Source organism: Egretta garzetta, unplaced genomic scaffold, assembly GCF_000687185.1.
Source record: "Egretta garzetta isolate BGI_Z169 unplaced genomic scaffold, ASM68718v1 scaffold23, whole genome shotgun sequence".
NCBI lineage: Eukaryota > Metazoa > Chordata > Aves > Pelecaniformes > Ardeidae > Egretta > Egretta garzetta.
Genome location: NW_009259237.1, coordinates 3579842 through 3603943, shown reverse-complemented (window position 1 = coordinate 3603943; position 24102 = coordinate 3579842). Strand labels below are relative to the sequence as shown.

Sequence of the window (24102 nt, the reverse complement as noted above, 5' to 3'; positions counted from 1 at the left end):
TAAAGACTGATGGGGAAACCTTGCACTGTCATCTGTCAGTATGAATCTTCTGCCATTAATGGATTTTCTTCTTTGTGAGGAAGAAATTTCCCTACGTTTTGCAGCTAAACAACGAAAGCCTTGTTTTCAACACTAACCATCATGTTGGTTTGTAGTCAGATGAAATGAAGAGCAAAAATGTGAATGCTGGCGCAGCAGCTGTGTGGATATGTATTTCTATTACTGTTATATCCTGGAGGCCTGGCCATGGAGCCCTGTTGCACTCAGTGCTGTACAACTGTAAAGCATAAGCTGGTATTTTGCCTCAAAAAACTGTAGAGAATAATCTAGAAAATATTAATGCCTAGGCATCTAAAAAGGGACTCCCAGTGATATTCTGGGAAAACTACTTTTCGAAGAACTGTTTATTTTCCCATATATTGCAACAACAGACTATATCCAAAATTGTTTTCTAAGACTGATTTTATTCGGAGGTTCTGCTCACATTTTAAAATTGAGACACTCCCCCCACAGTAAGCACAGATGTATGACACTGTCATTTGTGACTGTACTCCTGCCAAGAACATCAGATTCCAATTAATGGTTCATGTAAGGTAACAAAAACCAGCATGTCTAGGCAATAAGGACTGTCAAGGGAACAAGAGAATTATTATGTAAACTGATTTCATTACTATGTAAGCAAAATAAAAGTTCAAATTAAGTTAAGTGTGCAGTAATATAAAATATAGATCTATTTTTGGAATAAGCAGGGAATTAGGAAGTATGCAAATATGCCTATCCCCCAGAAAAGTGGCTGTGGAAGACTAGACTTTGCAATATCCCCAGAATATCTCAGTATAAGGATGAATTACCGCCTGCTCCTAAGCAACTTCATGGTTAATGGGGGAATATGTTGCTTTTTCCATGGAAGAACTGCAATGTGTGTCATGCTGGATCTTGTCCCACAGACACTGGCTACCAGGCACAGTGATGGGAAGCAGAAATAGCACCAGGCCCACTCTGATGAGCCTGATCTTGGGTCCATCTTTGGATTAGGACAGAAGAAAACCACAGGTGATGTCTCTGAGCTGGCTGGTCATCACCCACAGGGCCATGACACTAGCTAGGGATGCACAAGTGCAGAGATGCAAGGACACCCTCCCCCCTGAAACCAGAGGCTGCGATGCTTAGTTGGCATCACCCAGCCTCAAGCCAGCAATGGCAGCAAAACACAGCCACAGCAGAGATCACCAAAGCTACTCAGAACTGCAAGTACTGAATCACAGTAAAAGACCCATGTAGTGATACAAACCAGTTTCTGGTACTTTTTCCCAGCTAAATCACCACAATCTTTTTTGAGCCTGACAAACAGACTGTCCCAGTTGGACCACTTCCAATATAGTGAAGTCCTAACCATTTTACCAAGCTAAGTGCAATCAAGTATTTAAATTAGTCAGAATACTAACATTGTATTTAGATTATACGAAATCAACACCAAAGTGAAATCTCAGCTCTTTTAGTCTTCCCTATTCTCCCACTGTGTATATGCAATTTCTAATTAGCTCATTTATTGTAAAAAGAACGGAGCCCTATGCAGCTAATAAAATAAAAGTCTTGAATTCCATTTCACTTTCCTCCTGGTCCCTACTCTCTAAGCCCTCATCTATCTTGCTGAGTGTTGCTAATGAAGGTTAGTTTATTCCATCTATCCTGCTTTTTCCCAGCAGCCTGAGCTGCCTACAGTCACCTGAAGGAACTGCCATCAGTCCTGCCTTTGAAATCAGCAGCAGGTTACAGGAGAACATGCCCCAAGCATCACATACCACTTGTGGCATTTGCAAGCCAAAGCTTCCGCTTCTGCAGGAAAATCTAATTACTAGCTGGAGCTTTTGGGACACAGCCCAAAGTTAATATTGGGGGAATGGAGGGCACATGATGTTTCACTGGCTATTTTATTTGAAACATTTTTGTCTTTTCCTAGGTATTAACTGTGGTATCAGGCTTAAGCTGCCTAGTACATTTCCTGTTATTGCAGGGAATAAGGAAAAAATCACATGCCACTTATTCGAGGCACCGCTGCCTGCTGAGTCAGATAGAGCTGAATTTAAATTCATCACTACAGTGTGGTTCTGAGCATAACTTCCCATGTCATTTTTGCTTCCTGATCCTCAGATGTCCACTGCTATCATAATGGAAATAATAAAGCACATGGATTGTATTCTTTTTTCTTAAAACATATGTGTGAGAAAAAAAGATAGCAAATCGTAAAAATCACCAAGTTGACAACTACAACATAAACCTGGAAGATGAGAATACTTAGATAGAGAATTCATAAGAAATGAGATAAAGAATTGCAAAAGCTACCAGTAACACTGTTTTAAAATTAGACCAATGACAAGCACCATTTAAAATCTAATGGACAGGGGATTTTGTGACACACAGGAAGCATACGCAGGCGATGGCCTTAAATGAAAAGGCTTTTTTCTTTTGTGATCTTTAGGTACTAATATCAGCGGAAATTGCATAGCAACCCCCTTATGTATACCTGTGATACCTTTTATACCTTACTTTTACATTTAATTGAAAGCAGAACTGTACTGTCTTGGTTTTTCTCTCCTACTGTGCCTAGAATGAATTGTTCAAAAACACACAAGCTCTGTTAGTCTCTGCTAAAATTTCAGAAGAGTTTTGGGCAATAAATATTCAGATAAAAACTCTCTTAGCACACAAGTCTTTTGCAACAAACTTCAACAAGTAAAAGAAACGTAAGCAAGTATCTCCATCCAAAAAATTAACCAGAACTAATGAAACCCAAATCAAGCAACAAAAACCCCCAAGTCCACAACACTTTCTTTCTCAGAGGAGGGAAACCCTGTGGTACGACAGGGCATGGTGCGCACCACAGCACTGCACTGACACAGCACCTGAGCCTTCCCTCCTCTTCTGCCTCTGCTCAAGTCCTAAGCTGCCATAAACATGCAAACTCCAGCATCTGGCCTCACAGAGAAAAGCTGCTGGGAACTGATCACAACTTCTCTGAGCACATGTAAGATGCCACAGCAGGGTAAGAAGATCTATTAACCTAATTCTGGGAGGGGTTTAAATCCCACAGAAGAATCTTAGGCTGCAAGAAACTCTCCTGGTTGGTGTTCAACCCAATAGATAACAACAAGCACTATGGATTTCAGTGCTGCTCTGCATGGAAACGCTGTAGAATTGGAAGTCTTCAGTTTGTTTCTTGCCTCCACTCTGCCTGCTCAGTGGCCCACACAACCATATGGCTCTGCTATGCAGGAATTCAAAGAATCAAAAAGAAAGTGTTTCAAGGGACCCCATGAAGCAGAAGCAGCAGGTTTTTTCTCCTAATCTTTTCTCAAGGTGTACAACTGCTTACAAGAACAAAACCTAGAGCTAAAACCAGTGAAAGGCCCTTTTACTCTTTGCTCATGTAAGCGCCTACCATACAGGTTGTTTCATGTTTGCAGGTCCTGGGTACGCATAGCTAGAGCAAGGCTTTGCAAGGTTATGACCAAGTGAAGCAATTTGCGTCACTGGGGCTCTACATAACAGCTTTAGGCTCCTTGGTAAAATTCACCTCATCCTCTGCTTCTTAAAGGAAAAAAACATTAATGCATCATTTGCAATGCTAACCACAAAAAAAAAGAGAAATCTTCTGCTTCAGCATAAAGTAGGATACATAAGGAAAATAATTTTTGCCAGAACAAGAAAGGGAACAAGATTATTCCTGTATTCTCTAGTAGGTTTGGTGACCTAAATCCCCAGACAGTCATCTGGGATCTGGGAGCAAGCTTTCTGTTAGAAAGCAGATGCAGCCTGAACACCTCTCTGAGCAGCAGAGATGTTCCCCAAGCATCCACAGCAATGGAAGGACATGGATAACTCCAGGATCAAAACAAACCTCTAACCTTAATTTGCTGATGCAGAATAGCGATGAAAGGACCAGCTTTTCGTGAGAATAGAGAACTGAATTAAAACTTTAAACTAAGGTAAATCTTATAATTTTAAAAGACAAAGCAAAATGAAACTCTTAATTCACAAGATGTTAAAATCACAGTAGTTATTAACCTAACTTAAATTAACTGGCTTATTAGTATAGAAAGTCATCAAATGTACTTAGCATTCTTTAGAGCCTTACAGTCAATTAATATAACATGAAATTGAATCAACTCATGCATCTAGAGACACAGAACCTAGATTTAAATGAAAACTTCAGCCCCGTCTACCTCAGGGTCTGAAAATTTGGTATCACCTACTACATTCTCTCCATTGCAACAGGCACAAACCCTCATTTATATCCCATATCGAATTTACCCAGAAACAAATGAAAGAGTTTGGGAAAACCATCTCCATGATTGAATTTTACAGCTGAAGCTAAGCCCAGTGGAGTTTTCACGCTTTGAAGCTAGCTCTGTCTGACTAAAGGCCAGATTTTCTGAAGTGATTAGTACCACTGGGGCTGGATTTTCAGAACTGCTCAAGTTCTAGTTAGACCCTTAAAAGAAGCAGACAGATTTTCAAAGAAGTGTTCGATGCTTGGTTTCCCCGCGAGGAATACCACGGTAGACTGCAGGAGACCCAATTCCCAAAGGAGCTCTTGACTGCCGAGTACTTCTAAAAACCAGGACATTTACTTATGTGCTTCAATGGGAAATACTGGTGGTTATGGTCTTTTAAAAATCTTGCCCTAAACACAGTTGCTAAGCCGCATTTATTGCTGGCCAAACCCAATTATTCTCTATCATGGCAAAAAAACGGAAGGGAAATGTTATATTTTTCTAATATCCCAGAGTATCCTTTGCAGAAAATGTGCAAGCTTTTTACAGTGTTTCTCAAAGAGGAAGAAAGTGCTTGTTCAATGCTGCATGTGAAAGCAGCTTACTGGAAAAGATGAAAACTTATTATTGCCAATTTTGAAAAAAGAAATCTTTGGCTACTAATGAATAACTAATCTAAGCTAACAATGTCTGGAAATAGTTTTTTTGGAACACACAAAACTTTGTGACGGATAAAAATTAGGAAATTAAAGCTTATTGTATTGTTCCAAATGTAACTGTTTACACTTGAGGAAAAATAATGGAATAATATCCACTTGGAAAGTTTTTATTTTTAAAAAATCCTTTGTAATACTCCCAGAAATTCCCTCAGCCAAAAGCAAATAACTTGCTTCTTAACCAGCTAGAAAAAAGAGCATGATACTACAGGCATGGGCTCAGTGTACAATAAACACACAAATGGTTTTAAGAAATTCCTTATGAAAATTGCGCTAGCTGGTAAACATTTAAAAAGCACCAAAAATCACTGCACAGTGTATTAGGTATCTTCAAAATGCGTTCTCTCATGAAACGATGAGACACAGACAAAAAGCCTTCTCCTATTTAATACAGACACGTATCAAACTCAAGTGAGAGGTGTCCAACTGCTCACGTTGTCCCCTGAAGCCTCCCAGTGCTGCCCGCGGCACCGCAGCCCTTCGGCTCCCTCCTGCCACGGGCAAGGACCATGCCTCCCATTAGAGTTTCAAGCCTAATGAAGTTCACCCCATTGACAGGCTTTGATGTGGGTTTTCCGCCATTAGCTGCTCTGACGCTCAAGTACCTCACCTTAGTCAAATGACCCAGTATAAGCAACTTCATGCTTTGGGTCAGAGAGAAGCAATGGATCTAACAGAGGACGAGTTAATGCTGCAGAGAGAGTTTAAACTGGCTGCCCTTCTGCAGAACCCCCAATTAATTATTTTTCAAATTAAGCTGATGCCCCACCTCTATCTACATGCATATTTATATGCAAATACAGGACTTCAGCTATTTGTTTGTGAGCTTACATACATGCTTCCCCCATATTCAGGAAATTTGCTATTTAGCACTGGATTTTAAAAGTAAATTAGCCATGCAAACATTCTTAATGTAAGAATGCAGCTGCATGTCTACACAAACAAATAATTTTAATATTTAAAATCATAGACTAGAATCATAGAATTGTTTAGGTTGGAAAAGACCTTTAAGATCATCAAGTCCATTAACCTAGCACTGCCAAGTCCACCACTAAACCATGTCCTAAGTACCACATTTACACATTTGTTATATACCCCCAGGGATGGTGACTCAACCACTTCCCTGGGCAGCCTGTTCAAAGGCTTGACAACCTTTACTCTTTCAGTAAAGAATTTTTTCCTAATATCTAATCTAAACCTCCCCTGATGTAACTTGAGGCCATTTCCTCTTGTCCTATTGCTTGTTACTTGGGAGAAGAAACCAACACCCACCTCACTACAGCCTCCTTTCACATAGCTGTAGACAGCCATAAGGTCTCCCCTCAGCCTCCTCTTCTCCAGGCTAAACAACCCCAGTTCCCTCAGCTGCTCCTCATCAGACTTGTGCTCCAGACCCCTCACCAGCTTTGTGAGGTGCTCCAGCACCTCAGTATCTTTCTTGTAGTGAAGGGTCCAAAACTGAACACAGTACTTGAGGTGTGTCCTCACCAGTGCCAAGTACAGGGGAAGGATGACTTCCCTAGGCCTACTGGCCACAATGTTCCTGACACAAGCCAGGATGCTATTGGCCTTCTTGGCTATTTGCAGATATATAATTATCTATCTGCATAGAGCTCTGATATTTTTACACATTAAGTATGCAAGTGGAAAGCCTAACTCATTTGATAATAAAATCCCTAAACCTAATTTTATTTTTACAGGTTGCTCTCTCAAAACTGCAGATAGATTGGTCTGCTTTCAGAAAAAAGACCCTTACATTTTATAAAACACTGGATAATTAACAGTTATAAATTTGACCATATGTAAATAAAAATTAGTTTCAAAATCTGATTCTGTATGTCGTGCTACTGAAACCTGCTGAGAGATGGAAGGTGTATGGGGTCCATTGCTCTATACTCCTGAAAAACAAGTTCTAGAAATCTCCCCTGAAATTAAGGTACTTGCTCTAACCTTCAAAGCATACAGTTTCTAAATAAAAACCAAGCTTGGTACTTCTCAATCTCACAATTCTTCTCACTCGTTCCTAAAATTTAGTTACCACTTTACTGTACCAAGTCTTGTACATGTGCTTCAGTTTACACAAGTGCACCAAATTCAGAAAGGTTATTCACAACACAAGCGAAAACTATCTACGCAGAGGCATGCAACATCAGGGTCCTAGATTTTGAAGTCCATGAACTCTCCAAGTCATCACATCCCTTGTGCTTTGCTGAATGCCTCTATTTGTACACAGAGAGAATACACTTGGGGTGGGGTGGTCGGGGGGGGTGGGTGGAACATCCATCCTTTCTTTATTAGTTAGTGAAGAAACCTTAAAATCAGAATAGAGTTGCTTTTGATTTTTGTTTCATTTTTACTACATACAAGTTTATTAGCTGATGTCAATACATTGTCATCACAGTATTGTGTCTCAACAATAATTATATTGTGAACATGAGTACCCTCAAATATTATATACTGTTTCTTTCCTGTCTGCAGAAGTGAACCCAGCAATGCCAGCTGTTATGCAGCTTGTTAACCCAACATTAACAAACTCCAAAATATGCTTAAATCTTACCTAGAAAGTTCTTGGTTTCTTCTTCAGGTTCTTGTAAAAGAACATCTTACATAAGAGAGAAGGCAGATGATCCATTTTCATACTGCATTACTGAAACCCCTTAAACAGCCAGCCTCAAATAACCAAAACATAACACACACAAAATCCTTCTGAAATCTTTCTGAAGCTGCTGTAAACTTCCCGTCTTTATTCAAACCTTAAGTTCAATTCCCCTCAGAGATTTCTTTTTTAGCATCATTGCAAACGTCTTACCATTCATTGGTTATAGAATTTTACCTATTCTGCTTTCAGACCGCAGTCATGAACCATCATGTTAATTCAAGGAAAAAAGGTAATAATTTCTTTTTTTTCTGCAGAAACTCAGAATACAAGAGGTTATGCTTTCTCATTTGGAAGACTTGATGGATTTTTTCTTTCTATTCTCATTCCAGGACAACACATCTATACTGGTGCCCATGTTGACACTGGACACCAAAGTTTAAGACAGGAATATGAGCCAGCTTGTTTCCATATAACACAGCCATTGGGATTTACTAGCCCAGGTGCAGCAGTGGGCTCCCACAGCTGTCTCACATCTGGAATGGAGCAAGCGAGTTTTCCTACTAAAGGTCTCAGGTAGACTGAGATGCACTCTGTCACAGCATAGGGTATGCTTGACTGATATATGTTACAGCGGTGACTCATGGACAAACAACACAATGTATGTAGAAATTGAACAGATTAAGAATGCCCAAAGGGCACCATCAGTTGACTTCTCCCATAAAAAATGTATGTTTTAATGAACTAATAGATTGCCTTAAAGTAAATGGCATAAAATATCCCATCCAGAAAAAGACCCACATCTGTTCCACCTCTGAGAACATGCAACTGGCTAATCATGCATAAACTAAGAGAAATGCTGATTGAATTGAGAGGGGTTAATCTGCAAGGCAGTTGAGAATGGACTAACACTAACCTCTGGGTAGCCTCCAACGTCATGCACATCGATTCCAAGTAGATGTCCAAGTCCGTGTGGCATAAATATTGCACCCAGATGAACCTTCACCATGTCATCTACATTGCCTTTCAGAATGCCAATTTTAGTCAACTCCTCCAGATGGACTCTGTCAGCCAGACGGTGCATATCAGGCCAGGCGACCCCTTAGAGAGCAGAAACAAACAGCTGAGTTAACTATTGCTAAAAGTTTTTAAAGACAACTTTCAAAAAGCAGATGTAACACATGTGCCCTTTGTTTATCTAAAAAACAAAGGTGGAAAGAGCAACTACATTAGCACAAAAATACTTTAAACAAGACAAAATTATCTTAACATGCATGTGAAGCACACAAAACTACGAACAAGAGAAACAGCAGCACCTTATAATCCAGATCCACATGAAAAAAATGTTAAGAGACTGTACCTAAGCATGTCTATGCAGATGCAAAAGTATCAGTGAGTTTTCTAAAAGAATGTCAACTGTAAAACGCCATTACTTAAAATGCAGAGCATAAAGTAATACTCTCCTATTATTTCAATAACGGTCATATCCATTTAGAACATTTGAGATGGACAGTACTTTCCTATGTACGTACAAGATTTAAAGCCCACATCTTTCTGGCAAAGACATTCTCCAGAAATTAATGATTCCCTTGTGTTAATGGGCTGTGTAAAACACAAGTCCTCTAATACACGTACAAAAACAGCATTACAAAATACTGTTGGTTGACTACAGACAGAGTGCCAGGATACATTAGATTTCTATTATTTTGGTATAGGATACAATTTTGCTTGACAAACTGCTGAGGGGAGGAGAGAGGAAGAAAGCAGCTCTTTTGTTAGTAACACAGTACTGTCTTAATTAGTTCACCATGGCTTTGAGTCATCATCAACAGAGCAGTTGCAGAGTCAAGACAACTAGGGCTAAGGTACAGTAGAATATTTTCCTTGTTCAATTTTGGCATGATTAAATAAATAAAAAACAAGCAATTTTTAAGGCCAAAACCCCATCAAGTTCCATTTGCTTTAATCCAGTTAAACACACAGCTCTAGGGTCTTGTGAACGTGAATGTCATATCATAAGTATATTAGCACTTCTTGCTGAAAGTACTGAGCCTTCAAAGGCTGAACTAAAATCACCTTATGGGAGTGCTTAAATAAAATTCAGTTGTCTTACATGGTTCTGATATAAAGGTCAGAAACAAACTCCAGAGCAACTGGCTGCTCTGTCTTGCGCATCGTCCACACAGAAACCGATGCACCTTTACACTCCCATTAACACTGACTGGGAGTCAGCTCAGTGTGTAAATTAGTTAACAGGCAGCCTCCTATTCCCCACCAGATTATTCACAGATCAAACTTTTTAGCCTGTGGCATGCATGCAGCTGAAGAAGCACCTTCCTTGCCCAAGCAAGACCACAAGACAGAGGTGTGCGGCACAATATGCTGGACAAACTCTCAGCTGCTATTTCCTCACAAAAGCCAATGGTGCCCAAGTGCATGATGTTCATCCACAAAACATGTGCAGTCTTCCTGTTCAAAATGTGCTATTTTTGTGTTTTCCCTCCTTTAAAAAGGAGTTTAGTTTTTCCTTCAGTAAGAATTAGTACAACTCTAATTGGTTGCTTTGACAACAGTATTCAACATACTTATACTTCACAATAATTTATCTTTTTATCTTTTTAAACATGCATTGTATTGCAATTTTCACTTCTCTAGATTCATCTGTGTTTCACAGCTATCTCACAAGAGGCTCCAATCCATTGCATGATAAATTTAATGCAATCTATCACACTGATATTACTGATATCAAACTGGAAGTATTACTGAATCACAGTTGGTTTCCTGTTTATTTTGTAGCTGTGGGAATACAGAATTTCTGTGTGTAACTCCCAGACCAGCTTCTGCATTTTGCAGTCAACTCTAACTGCTCTGAAAGTCTGGGGACACTAGATGTTCTTTTGAGACGTCTCCCATGATTTCTTAGCTGAGTATTACTACAAGTCTTCTATTTTCATCCCCATGACTGCAAAGCCACATGTAACGTCTGACCCTGGTCAACTATGTGAAGCCTCATCCTCTTTTGATATAAATGAAGGTCAGAACTCTGTTGCTGTAAGACAAAACAACCATATCCCGGATGCTCTGAGTCAACTTAAGATGAGGTGCCTGAGAGAAGAACTGAAGATGAGGTGCCTGCTGTTTGCAATACAGCTTCCCTCTACAGCTGTGCTGGTACTATTTGTCTCAATCCAAACCCACAGACTCCACTCACAGAGATACAGTGACCTTTATCAAACTAAGGAAGAGATACAAGGATTAAACTGATCAGAAATGGTAACACCAAAACCACATATCCATTTGTCTGTAGAAGTTTAATGCAGCAAATGAATGACACTACTGCTTTAACTGAAAGATTGCTGTGGTTGTAAATCCTGAATATTTCTGGGCATTGAGCAAATCCATTAGAGCCCCTTCTTCCCTTCCCCCTACTTTTTTCTTTTTCTCTCATTGAGAAAAAACACAACTATTTTCCCTCTCCTCCTCCCACCCAGAGCTCTGCGTTCTCTATCTGTTCTGGTTTTTATTCATCTTATCTATTTCATTCGAGACTGAAGACAACAAAAAGCTCCACTGCGAAATAAATAATGAGGCTGGATGGAAAATCTGCAGCTTTGGGCTCTCTCTTGGAACGAGGGCAGCGCTTCGGACAGAGCCCAGCAAAACGACTCTGGACCACTCTTTCATCTCCTAGCCAGTGCCATCAGTTTTGCTAGAGATGGGATGCATGCTGCAGAAGCTGCAGACAGCACTGGGACAGCTCTGGCTGGAGAGAAATTAAATTACTGCTGGAGGTGCCCTGCTAAATAGTACAAATCTTGTTTTACAAGTAAATAGGTGTTCAAAGAGTCTTAATTAAAAAAAAATGTTTATAGATAGGTTGCATTTTCTGTTCTATTGTCTGGCGTCACATTTCATCCTACTATGACTACAGCGTGGTGGTATTTTGCAATCCCCTCCAAACCACTTAACCTACAAGCATTGTATAATACAGTCATACATACACAGACCATTACTAATGTACTAAGGCCAAATATGAGGATATTTTGAGCTGACTAGAGACAGAGAACTAAGTGGAGTGAGTGGCCTTACTGGTCTTCACTTAAAAAAATGGTGATATCCTCATCTTGTTTGGTATGAGCTGATTCCCATCATGCTAGGAATAAACTTTAATAATGGGGTACAAACAGGTTTTCCTCCCCCTTTTTAAACAGGCAATTTGACAAAGAAAGAGGATCTAAATGCAAATCTTCAAACATTTCCTAGTACCCTTGTAATCTCAAAAACATTAACTTTGTTAAGAGAAACAACCACTTTACAGTAACAAGGCAATTACTTAAGTAGAGAACATAATCTACTGAAGAAAGGAAGCCATCCTAATTCAAGAAAAATCTCCTAGTATATTTTATACATAAGGTATATTCATGTTGTACACATTTAACAGACAGTAAACAGAGACATACAACTCTTCAAATTTATTCTAAACCAAGAATTGTACTAGGTTTATCTGGCAGTTGGAATCTTTATAATACAATGGCCTATGCAAACCTAGCTGTCCCTTGGACTGGCTGGCATGTCTGCACTCATCTGTCATTTAAATTAACTGGTAAGTATACTCTACGAGCACAAGTCCTGAAATTCTGCTAATCTGTTTTTCCTATGTACATACTGAACTTCCAATAATTGCAAGAAGCAGAGAAGGAAGGACAAATTCAATATCACAGATAACTTGACTAGGAAAGCCATGAACAGAATTTTGGTACTCTCACATGACGTGCAATCTAACAATCTGGATGTGCCAGAAGGACTTGCAGTGAGGATATGTAAATCCCTGTGTTAAAGCACAGAGATGTCTATATTCTGTTTAGATGTCTGTGTGCACATCCATGTGTGAATAGCTCTGAGCATGTTAAAGAAAACTATAATAAAGAAGCCTCTCTGCACACAGCCAGGGAACAATCTGCCCAACAGGAGTAACAATCTGCCCAACAGGACAGCATTTGCAGATGCGAAGAAAAACAACCAACTAAACAAAACTGAATGAACAACATTTTGTACAAAGAATCCTTAATTCATGGAGGTTACTGGATGTTCAGGCACTTCAGTTTTTTAGACTGACTGTGGTCTGGTGGAGAGTTCCATTACCTGCCAGAGGCTGATGCAGCAGAAGTCAGACACCGTATTACCATTCTTGTAGCAAGACAAAGCAGTTAAAAAACAACTAAAAACCACTAAAACAACTTCCACAGAAGTAGCTCTAACATCAGTTATGTGAGTTACTGCAATGGCTGACTGTTTTGCAACACCAGCCTGCACTAACCTCCCACCACCAATCACTAGGATGTTTCACTGATACATTATTCAGGACTATTATTTTTAAACTTTGGAGAGGTTTATCATAGTTGCAGACATGCTTTTTGTGTAAAAAGGTTAGTTCCATTATTATCTTCAAGCCAATTTATAAACCAATTATAGTCCACCGACAGATGAGGTTTAGAAAGCTAGATTGGAGGGTCCTTGGACTTTGACAGCTTGTACCAAAATGAGTCTGCACTCAGGAAAATTTGCTGATGATGTGTCTGCTCCATTCTTAATTCTCTGCCAAACGAGATACTGGGTAATACAGGTCACTGAACCAGCAACTGGCTCCCAAGTAAAGCTCAGTTACCAAGGCTCATTAGGTTGCAATTCGCTACCTGCCATGCAACATGTGCTTGGGCGAGAGGCCAGGACAAAAAGCACCTTTTACACCAGCCAAAGCGTTTGAGATCCCTTGAGATACAGAATGAACTACACAGAAACGACCAGACAGTGGATATGTCCAATAACGAAACGTGACAGATCATGGATTAAGTAAACAATACGTAACTACAGAGGCTGTTTTCAGATACCATGCTAAGAGTATAGCAGAGGTTTGCAGATGCGTGAGGTTCTGCATTTAAAAATGGCAAACTTAAGGCATTAAGTTTACTACAAAGGTTTTTTAAGAATTTATTCCCATTAACCTGAATGTTATCTGATACTCTTAGATACTAGTGTGACAGAAAAGAGAAAGATAAAACAGGTATTGCTTTACCACCTTGAAATATTTCCTCTCCAATTATGCTTGCCAAACCCACCAAATTTCAGATAAAATATCATGTTTTAGGAACTCAGAAACATACAAGGATCTCTGCAATAATTTGTGATCCCCTCTCCCCCCCCCCAAAAGAGAAGAAATGAATGCTTCTAGTGAAACCAGAAATCAAAAGCATCTCTATCTTTTAACGAACATACCATAACTTTTTAAACAGTAGAATTAAAAAGATGAGTCGTTATAACACATCACACTATAAACGGTTCCTCAGTTGCTGTTAACTCACTGGTATTTTCATTATGATTATTTTCTGACTTTTTAGAAGCTATTCGAGAACATAAAGCAGAAACAGCATACAAATGTAATTTAGAATTACTGAATGGTATTTAGCCACTTTGGTCGGAAAATGCTCTGAAAAGGCCTAACAGGATTTTTTTGGCCGCTACTTAGGGTACTTTGTGGTTGTAATGTGACAATGATTAAACCACAAATGATTTAGCAGGGTTTTTTTGTTGTTGTAGGGTGGGGTTTTTTTGCCAGCACAGATGTCACAATCTTACTAAAAAAAATTGAGTATGGCAAGGTTGTAGTAACTTCTCCCCAGACTGTGCTAAGGTTAAGTTACATTTAATTTCTGAGTGTCCACAGACGAGGGCAAAAGGCCCAATGTCCCCTGGCAGTGCCACTGAAATGCAGACATAACACGCAATCCCTGTCCTGCCAGCAAACTACTGGAACAGATTAAAATCTGCCAAAACACAGGGACCATATCAGACATAAAACAATAGGTCCTTAAAAATTCCAATCAAACCCAGTTTAAAAAATAAACCAAACCATCATTTAAATATTAAACCAAATTATTTCTTTCCTCTTCACTTGGGTGCTACAGAAAAATTTCTTGTATTTTTTATTTTCATGCTGTCCATTTGGCCCACTAGATGAAATATTCAGTAGTTGCTCAGTTTTTGAGCTTGGTTTCTTGTAGCACCAGGTAAGTCAACTCTGCAACGGGGCGAGGAATTGGAGTGAGAAACCAAAATGCTGTACTCAAACACTAACAGCGCTTGGGCAACAGTGAAGCTGTTCAAAGCTTCATATACTGTGCAGATAACTACCTGTAAGGTTCATGGAGTCAGCATTAGATGCCTACATGGATGCCTAATTCAGGGAAGCAATTTTACTCTGTATTTTACAGTGCTGGCATGGCTGCAACTGGCTGCCATATGACAAGAAGAGCCTGTTAACCTTCCCATCCTAAAAAGGTGATGGGAACTGCACTGAATTTGCTGCAGTGCCAGATACCTGCAGTGCTGACTGCGGGGATTACAAGACTTCAGCCTGCTCTGTGCCATGAGCCCCAGCGCCACAGCTTCAAACCAGGATGGCCTCCTTCAGAAACCATCCCTCAATCCCCCAGTAAGATGCACCTGCCTGACAGGAGTGGGAGTTACTGAAGGGAAACAGAGATGATTCCCCATCACCTCTGAAATTCGGACCTCTTCTTTAAAAAGCTGAGTAGTGTTGTGCTCTTCAGCTGTATTGCACTATGTCTTTTGCATCAGTATCCCATTAGTTTTAGTGGTAAACCCATCCTCCCCATTATAAACCCTGCATATGATGACCTGTAAGATGTCAGAGGCAACATCAAGGTAACAGTCTGCCATGCTGAAACCTGAAGAAAAGCAATTTGAATAGATGCAGCTGTGGAGCAAGAGGAGGGATTTTTTCCATGTCTAGAAAGATACAGAATTGGAATTGAGCAGTGCTGGCAGACAGTGAATTTTACTGCACGTTCCTTCCAAACAGGTGTATGCTGAAAAGAAGAGAAAAAAAAGACTGGGGGAAGGAGGTAAGTGCTTGGAGGGAGTGATTGCGGTGTGGAAACTTATCAATATTTGAAGCTTAGAAAAGACTCTGTTTAGATAAGATTCAGGGCAAACAGCATAATCTATGTCTAGCAGGTTTGCACTCTGACAGCTACAGCTGATGCAGTGTCAAGATCGAAGGACCCATGAACTTTGTACTTCAACTCAAATTACAATGTACGATGAGTGCATTTCCTGATACTGACCTGGGAGAAAATCCATGCACATCAGACCATGTAAAAGCTGGTTATTTCCCCCAAACTCACTGTTAAAATCAGAATTGTACAATGTTACAATATTATAACCTGCTACAATTAGGAAAAAAAGGATTTATTTTTTTTAAATAGCCTTAAGCCAAAACCCATTCATCAGAGAAAAGCTAAGAAACTTCATCCACTTTAGGCTGTAAAGACTTCTAAATGTATTTGCTTTGTACAAGCAGCACCTTTGAAGAACCACTGCAAGTAGTGGAAAAACCCACGTGTGGAGCTGGGCTGGAAGCTGCAGGTTTGCCCCTGAAGCAGGGCAGCTCCTGCAGACACGGCCCCCAGAAGGGCTGCTCGGAGAGCTCCACACGAGAGGGACTTCAGGGCAAAAAGGCCCAACTGTTTTAAAGTGCCTGGTTTTATACAGCTGGAAATAACTCAGTGTTATTTTAGTCTCCCTAACGTTGCAGTGGTCACTGTATGCATGGGTCAGCTCCTGTGCGTTAGTCACAAGCGGGGAAGAGCAGCTCCCAGAAGGTTTGCAGTGAGACTTGCAGTCTGAAATCCTACATTTCAACAGACTGCTGCTTGCACAGAGGAATTGGAGAATCTGCTGAATTTTACAGAGAATACTGCCTTTTTTTTCACCTCTTGCCATAGGTTACTGCTATTCTGGGCAAGGTTAGGTTACGTGTCCAACAATGCGAGCTCCAGTAATCAACGACACCGTTTTTATTTAATAGTATCTTGCAAGAAACCAAGGATTGCAACTTGATTGTCATCATTGTACATCCTTTTGTTCCTTCAGCTTTTATTTCCTAAGTGGTGGCTGATACTTTAACCATTTATACTGACAAAACCAGAATTAACTTACCACAGAAAGCCATACTATCTTTTCTGGGTCAAACTCAGAGAGTTGGTGTTCAAAGGGAAACTTATTTATGACCATTAATGCTATCAAGAAAAATACAACCAACTCCATTCAATAGAGAAGAGAGAGAGCAGACTACAAATAGCTTTTTAAAACATATATTGACAAGATTTACTTTCCAATCTGTCTTTAAAACAGTAACACATTCTTAACAGCAAGGGGGGGGAATAATACTGCAGTGTCATTCAGGAGGATTTGTGAATATCAAGTACTGGTTACAACATGCCCTGAAAGCATTTGTTCCTCAGAGGAATTGGTATAAAATCTTCAACTTCTGTCATTAATGTTTTATTTTGAAGAATAATTGTTTTGCTTCAGGTATTACAGCAGAGTAATAACAATCAGCAGCACTTTGCCTAAAATACGACAATCTGAATGGGGAATAATTCATACGGGCATTCTGAAATTATACAAACAGTAAAATAGATTGTGCTCTCACACCCTTCCCTGTTGTGCTGTTGTCAAAAGGTCCAGTTTACAGTCCAATTTCTTTCTAAAAATTCATCAAAACTAGCTACTGTTTTTATACAGCACAACATACAAGTGTGCCCACCTGGTATTCTACTAAGTACAACTCTGGACTGCATGAAAGAAAACTCAAATGACTTACATGTAAACAATGCCACTGCATGCGAATGAGAACCTTGTACTTAACTTGGAAGGAATAAATACTAGTAACAGTTACAATGATTTTCTTTAGGTATAGCAACTTTTAACCCTACCTGAATACAGGGACAATTACTCGCTCTAAAGCAGTATTCAAAATAGTAGCAAACAAAAAGAAATGGGAATTCTAAAGAAGTTACAGAACTGTCATGGACAAAAAGAAGTAGCGACCTGTGAAGTTGCAAATTTTGAATTTGCATATGTTTCTAAGCACAACTCTGCTCAACTCAGTAACAGAAACAACTGCCAGTAATGTGATCTGCTATGTCAATTACCCTAGCTATTAAGTTTCCAATTAAACAGTTCTTTAATTATTTGGGTTATTCTAATCCCTAGTCTTAATACTATCCTACCTGAGCTAAACTCTCCACTATTCTTTTTTCTGTTAGAGACATGTTATTAGGATATAGAACCGGGAATCACATCGCTATTTTGAATTCAAATCACAGCATTTTCTGTTATATAAAATAGGTTACATATGAAACTGGTACTTGTTCACTGAACCTACCTTCTCTTGACAGTCTCACTGAAAGAACCATGCCTCAATACTTAGATACCAAAATGTTTTCAGGAGTACACACTATCCAAAGTTTACATTCCGCTGTACAAAAATACAGACCATTCACTCTCTAAAGTCCCTGGGCTTATATCTACCTCTATGAGCTTTACTACTTGAATCCTTTAGCAGCAGGCAGGAGGAGGCAAAACAGTGAAAAATAAAGGGGCTGCTTTGGTTTGTCCTTCTAGTTGAAAACATTCCTTGGAAGGATGTACATGGGGAAACGAGCTAAGGCAGGCCCCTCCATTGCAAAGTGGTTTGGAAGCTACACCAATGAACGAAAATTGAAGAAATCAGGAGAAAGGCATGAAAAGCGGGCCGTAGGGTTTCATACAGCAGCTCAACACTTGTGCAGTTACAGCTGCCCAGAAGACAAAGAACAAGACCAGGTAGGGTGACCTTTGTTTAGCATCCTGCACCTACAAATACACAAGGCTTTCTTTGGTCCTCTGCCACCAAGGGGAAACCAGAAAGCAGAGTGGCCAACACTCAAACTCTAGGCACGACTGCAGCAGCAACCTAAATACGAACATGCTGAGCCTGGTTTTAAGGTTGTGTATGGCAGGTGGCACACCATGGAGTTGTCACGTTTTGTCCTAGTGAACTCCCAAGGACCTTTCTCCTGATCTTTAAAGGAAGGCCTCAGAGTTAGACCTACAGAAGGGTGTAATGCCTTTCTCTGAATCATTCTGCACCTCACACAGTTTGGTCCTAAATCTACTGAACACAAGAAGGAAATGACAGTGTTACTGCTAGCTTGAAGAGAAACACCTTCAGACACCTATTCTCAACTGCAAAATGCAAGACTCGATCTGGTGAGGCAGCTGGAGCCAGGACAGAGGAGAGACCATCAGCTGCAGAGAACTTTCTGTAGTCCAAGCCAGACAGCTGCTGGCCTGTGCTCCAACACTCTCCCCTTGGCCTCTTTACCTCAAAAGACCTTAGTTTCTTTCTATTTCTTTGCATTTATTCAGCACCTACAGCAAAAGGGGACCCATTCCTGGTAGGGTCTAAGGATCAGCTGGTATCTATGTGATTAGTAAGAGGATGTTTTATTTGCTTGACACGTGGGTTTACTTCTTTGAAATCTCTTTGACTGTACTTGGCTTTGAATGGTTTTGAAGTGTACTTGACTGTACTTTCTTGCTCAAAGATTATATGGCAATCCTGGCATCAATAAAATCTGCAATGGCAGAAAGAAGAAAGGATTTAAGAGCTTAAAGACCCCATGTCTTCATGTGAGACTTGAGTTCTGGGAAAGCTATAAACAGGCAAGGAATCTTCCGGCCCTAATATGGAGAAACCTCCATCTTCCATTATCAGAGATGTTAGTCCTGGGATGGAGGTTTCTTTCAAGACATTCCTCAACAGCATTCATCAGAAAAACAGAGGCAACATGATACTCACTCTCTTGGATAGTAAAATGCAGGACTTGGGGATATGCATACACCCCAGAGCATGAGCTCCAGCCTGAAAAAATGCAGACACAAATCCTATAGGGAGACCCTACCGTAATGTCAGCATCCCAAGGAGGAAAGGTTTCATACTGCACATAAACTGACTTGGTGAACAACAACTTCTGTGCATATTTGGAACTATTTTTTATTTTTCATTTTATTGAAACAAACAAACATCAATCAGCAAATATTCCCAGCTGCGCAGCTAATGTCTGAATGCAATTTTGGTTCAATGGGGACTTTGGATATACAAGCTTTTTAAATCATATAAATGTAGAGATAGGGAATTGAATGGCTGCCAACCTGGCCTTACTCAACTGTTCCTTGGGAGCAGTTTGCTAGACAAAGAGATCTTTTTTTTTTTTAAACTGGAATTTAGGACAATAGACCTTACTGATTGAGGTGTTTTAATTCTTTCTCCCTCTTCCCCCAATACTAACATGTATAACTTAAGAGATTGAAAAAAGTTTTTTTCTGTTCGTTTTTTAAAAAATACACGTTTTGCAGTAGTACCAGGAATGCTAAGCACAACAAGCTCCCTTCCTTCCCCTTTTCCTGTGACTTTCCATTACTCTACAGAGAAGACTGGGAGGAATGTTCAGCGGTCCCAGTGTACAATTGCAAAGGGATGAAAATGGAAAGTATGTGATTGCTCCAATATTTAGCTCATTAATCTTAAAGACTCTGTTTATGATCTAGTGCATTAATCCAAAACAGCTTTAATTGCAAAGGTTAAAGACAAGCATACTTCCCTTTTATTTCTTCTCAACACAGTAGCAAATTTAATATATTTGAGAAACTTCGATGTTTCTATAAATACTGTAGATAGAAACTTTCTATATGTAGAAACCATACTGTCCTCATCAAATAGGAATCAAATTTATAAAACTCTACTTATTAATATTCTCTAAATGCTCAAAATAATAATCCAAATAATAAATAGCAGAAATCACTTGAGAGGCTGGACGTGGTATAAAAACACAACCATTTGCTAAAGAATAAAAAAGAAGCTACTCCACAGTAACTTCCCAAACACTATCCGACTGTCATGTATCACTGACAGCAAAGCATCCATATGAGAACAGAGCAATACTCAAAGCTGGGTTAAATACGAATATGCTTCATAAACAGCACATATCCCTGTTGGCTTGCAAAGTACTACCACCCCCGTTAAGAGCTAGAATTGAGCGCACAGGCATTGATTCTCACCATCTCTTTCTTAAATCAGTGACATTTTCATTTGCATGTTTCAGAACATTAAGTCCTGGAGTGATTTAGGTTAGGAGGGATGCCAGGAGGGCATCTGGTCCAAACCCTGGCTCAGAGTAGGGCTTATTTCAAAGCTAGATCATGTTTCTTCAACAATTTGTTTTCTAGAAGTTTCAGAGAGGGACTTTCAGCAAAACCAATTATTTTCTACATTTCTTCAAACAGATTTATGTTAATGACAAAGAGCAAAAAATACTGGTCTCCCAGGTGTAACTTACGACAAATGATGGCTAATAAAGCTATTACATTGACATTGGATCTAACTTACCCAACCACGATAAAGAACGAAGTGAGACAGGATTTGGGAACAACACACATGTGCCCTTTCAAGTTCTTCAGATCTTTCCACTATTAACAAACATGTCAAACTTGCTCACAAAAGGGTCTCATCTGCAGTTCCAACTTTCAGCTGGTACCATGACAGTTGTCCACTGGAGGTACTACAGACATTAGAGTTGAGACTTCACACCCTGACATTTACCATTACACTCTATAGCCTTATGCCTACTGATGTGCTACATAATACTTTTTTTTTCCACCACAGTTTGCTTTTTTAAGCCTGGGCAATTACAGGGGTGGGGGAGAGCTACACTAAAAGCAGTATTTTTATGGTTACAGCATTAAGGACTCCAGAGTTAGGCAATATCAGTTGATGCTGTCTGTGTGAGCTTTGCTTGGACCCTCAGTGCTGACGTGTTACAGTTCAGTCCTTTAGTTACATGACCATCTACTCCTTTAGATGGGATTTCAATAGCAGCAAGGCCTTTTTGATGATGCAGCCTTTTTCAGTCCTACAATAAAACTTTTAAAACCTTTTGGAGATTTTCAATTACACTCACCAGAGGAATAGACCCAGTGCTATGTTTTGTAATGTAGGCAGCTGGCTAAAAGTCAGAAGACCTGATGTAAGCAAAACTGCAACATTCATTCATGCGCTACTACAAACAAGAGAAGTCACATGCAGGAGAGCGTCAGAAGTACTGCAGCCCAGTGGAAAAGCTTCCACCAGACCAACCAAAGATTCCTACCAACCACAAGATGCAAATCCACAGGAAACCCCAAGTTCATTTAGTGCTAGGGCTACCTTATTTCCAAGAAGATTTTAACTCCAAGGCAAGCACAGCTCCTGCTAGACCACTGAAGATATCTGCTACTCACATAACTCCTCTTCCATCTGTTGCAAAAGCTGCAAGTGTGCAGGAAAAGAAACAAGAAACTTCAAAAAAAGCAAGCATGGCAAACGCACCTGAACGGTGCCGCTGGGAATTAGCAACCGTTCTTGCCTCAGACTCAGACTCCCAGCAGGATGCTAGGCAACTTACTTCAAACACAATTTTTTATTTTTATTTATTTATTTTACATTTGTTCATTAATAATTTTCTTTCATTTTACCAGTGTCTGGCTTGACAATGTGGAATCTGATTTGCAGAAAGCTGGTCAAAACAGCTGGGGTTTGAGCAAGAGCAATGTTCAACTCCCTTAAAAAAAGATCTCGAGTCTGATGAATTTCAATCTTGGAATCCCAAATGAGTCCACAGCTTTTACACTATCTTCTCCAGCCTGTCTGCCACCGCCTGCAGAAGGGGAACTGCTGCATACTTCCACATCACCAAGATGTGCAAGCAAAATTACTGCCTGCCAAGCACCTGTGTACTATTATGATGAGCACTCTGAGAAAAAATGGTGAGAATGTTAATAATTCTGGATTCAGAGCAGGTTTTGAATGGTGGGCAATAAACAGCTCTGGGCCACGCATGGAACAAAAGGTTAAAATAAATTACTGAATAGCTGCTCATTAGCTCAGCTCTTTCTGCTACATGCATTGCATGAAGATAGCAGAGGGAGAAACAAAGGATGTACCTACAAGAAGATTTTAATTCCAATTATCCTTGGAGGTGAAATCTCTTGGTTGTCCCCACTTACTGTGTTTTGGTTTACACAATGAGAGTTTTGAAGTACATGAGCTGAATTCATTTCAGATGAAAGTAAACTGGGAGATGTGCTCCAGGAGTGCACCTAATGTGCCTCAAGCAATTTAATAAAATGAGATCAAAAAACAATGCAGAACTGAGACAAATTAGGACACTAACTTCTGGAACACTCTAAGTCTTGGATACTTGGCTTTACAATTTCACTCTTTTTTAACAATTCTTTTTATGTAGAATATCTACGTAAACACAAATAGTTTCTCAAATCGTTCTTCTGAGAAGTAGATGATGCCTCAGCCACCAAAGTGAATGGAAGTGTCAATATTCTGCACATCCGCCTCTGTACTTCAGTTCTGTGGAAGAGTAAATTTAACCCAGATGGAATTGACGCATTAAGAATATCCCCTAAGTAGAAATTCAACATTCCTCTCTGACGTTTTGGATCATGAGCCTGATTTTGTAGGAAAGAGACAATTATCCCACTGCCACACAAGCACGCCTTTTTGACTCTTTCGCTTCAGTGACAAGGATCGCTGTCTTCATATGAGATCCATGTTCAGTAGTTTCAAAATTGCTGCTTATGCAAGACTGAATATGTCTTTCTTCCCATTTATTTTAAACAGATTTGGTTTGTGGCAGGAGTTGTGATAACTGCACTGAACTTGGGCTATAATCCCACAGAGAGTGTTTCTTAACATTCAGAATATATTATTTGGCTCACAGAAAGAATTCTGTTCTTCTAGTTGGAAGGTAGGAAGACCTATATATGTGATTTGAGCTGTTTGCATGTTTGGACCACGCACAGGATGCAGTCAGATGAATGCTTTTCTACAATAAAATACAATGTTTTGGAGTATTTTTAAAATTATGACAACTGTTTGTATATAGAAGTATAACCAAAATTTATTAGGAGGTCTATTATCCCAGAAAGTAACTTCACTTAAGAGTCAGTTAGGTTCCTAAGAGAGCCGAATTGAAAAAAGAAATGCAAATCTCTGGACTACACACATCTATATAAAATGTTTAAGGTTCCTAGCAAATGTGTGTCCTTCCATAAACACAGTTATGTAACCCAGTATTTGATTAGTGACTCTCCCTAAAGTACTTGCTCCCTATCTTGCAATGAGAAAGACTCCGGGAATCATTAACCTTCTGAAGACAACAACCAGATGCCCCCTGCAACCCTTTGCCACAAGGCATAATTAAGGCCACAATTCTGCAGCTGGAGAGAAATACCATTTTCTACAGTTGCTGACTCTGCTGCAGACACACTTTCTGCACAGCCTGCCCCATGAATGGTTACTGCCATGTAAGCCAAGTCACTTGACTGTCTTTGATCTTAGGAACTCTGGGAAATGAAGACAAACAAAAATAACAACAAAATTAACAAGGGCTCCGTAATTCAGAAAATCTGACTAAAACATGATGGGGCTGCGTTTTACATTTAGTGCCTCTAAACCCACAAGCTTTTCTGCCTCCTTTTTTGGAGACCTAAAGTATTAACTTTCCACCAGGCAGGGAGAAGAGACGCTTGAGAGCTCAATTCACATCATCCATTCCTG

General features: G+C 39.7%; 1 protein-coding gene across 1 annotated transcript in view; it reads right to left on the bottom strand.

Moving 5' to 3' along the window:
- The window catches only part of PEPD (peptidase D), a 159495-nt gene that overhangs the window by 12234 nt on the left and 123159 nt on the right, over positions 1–24102 (bottom strand). The window contains exon 13 of the mRNA XM_035891534.1: positions 8503–8687. Within this exon, the coding sequence (XP_035747427.1) occupies positions 8503–8687 (185 nt within the window). The remainder of the gene's footprint in view (positions 1–8502; positions 8688–24102) is intronic.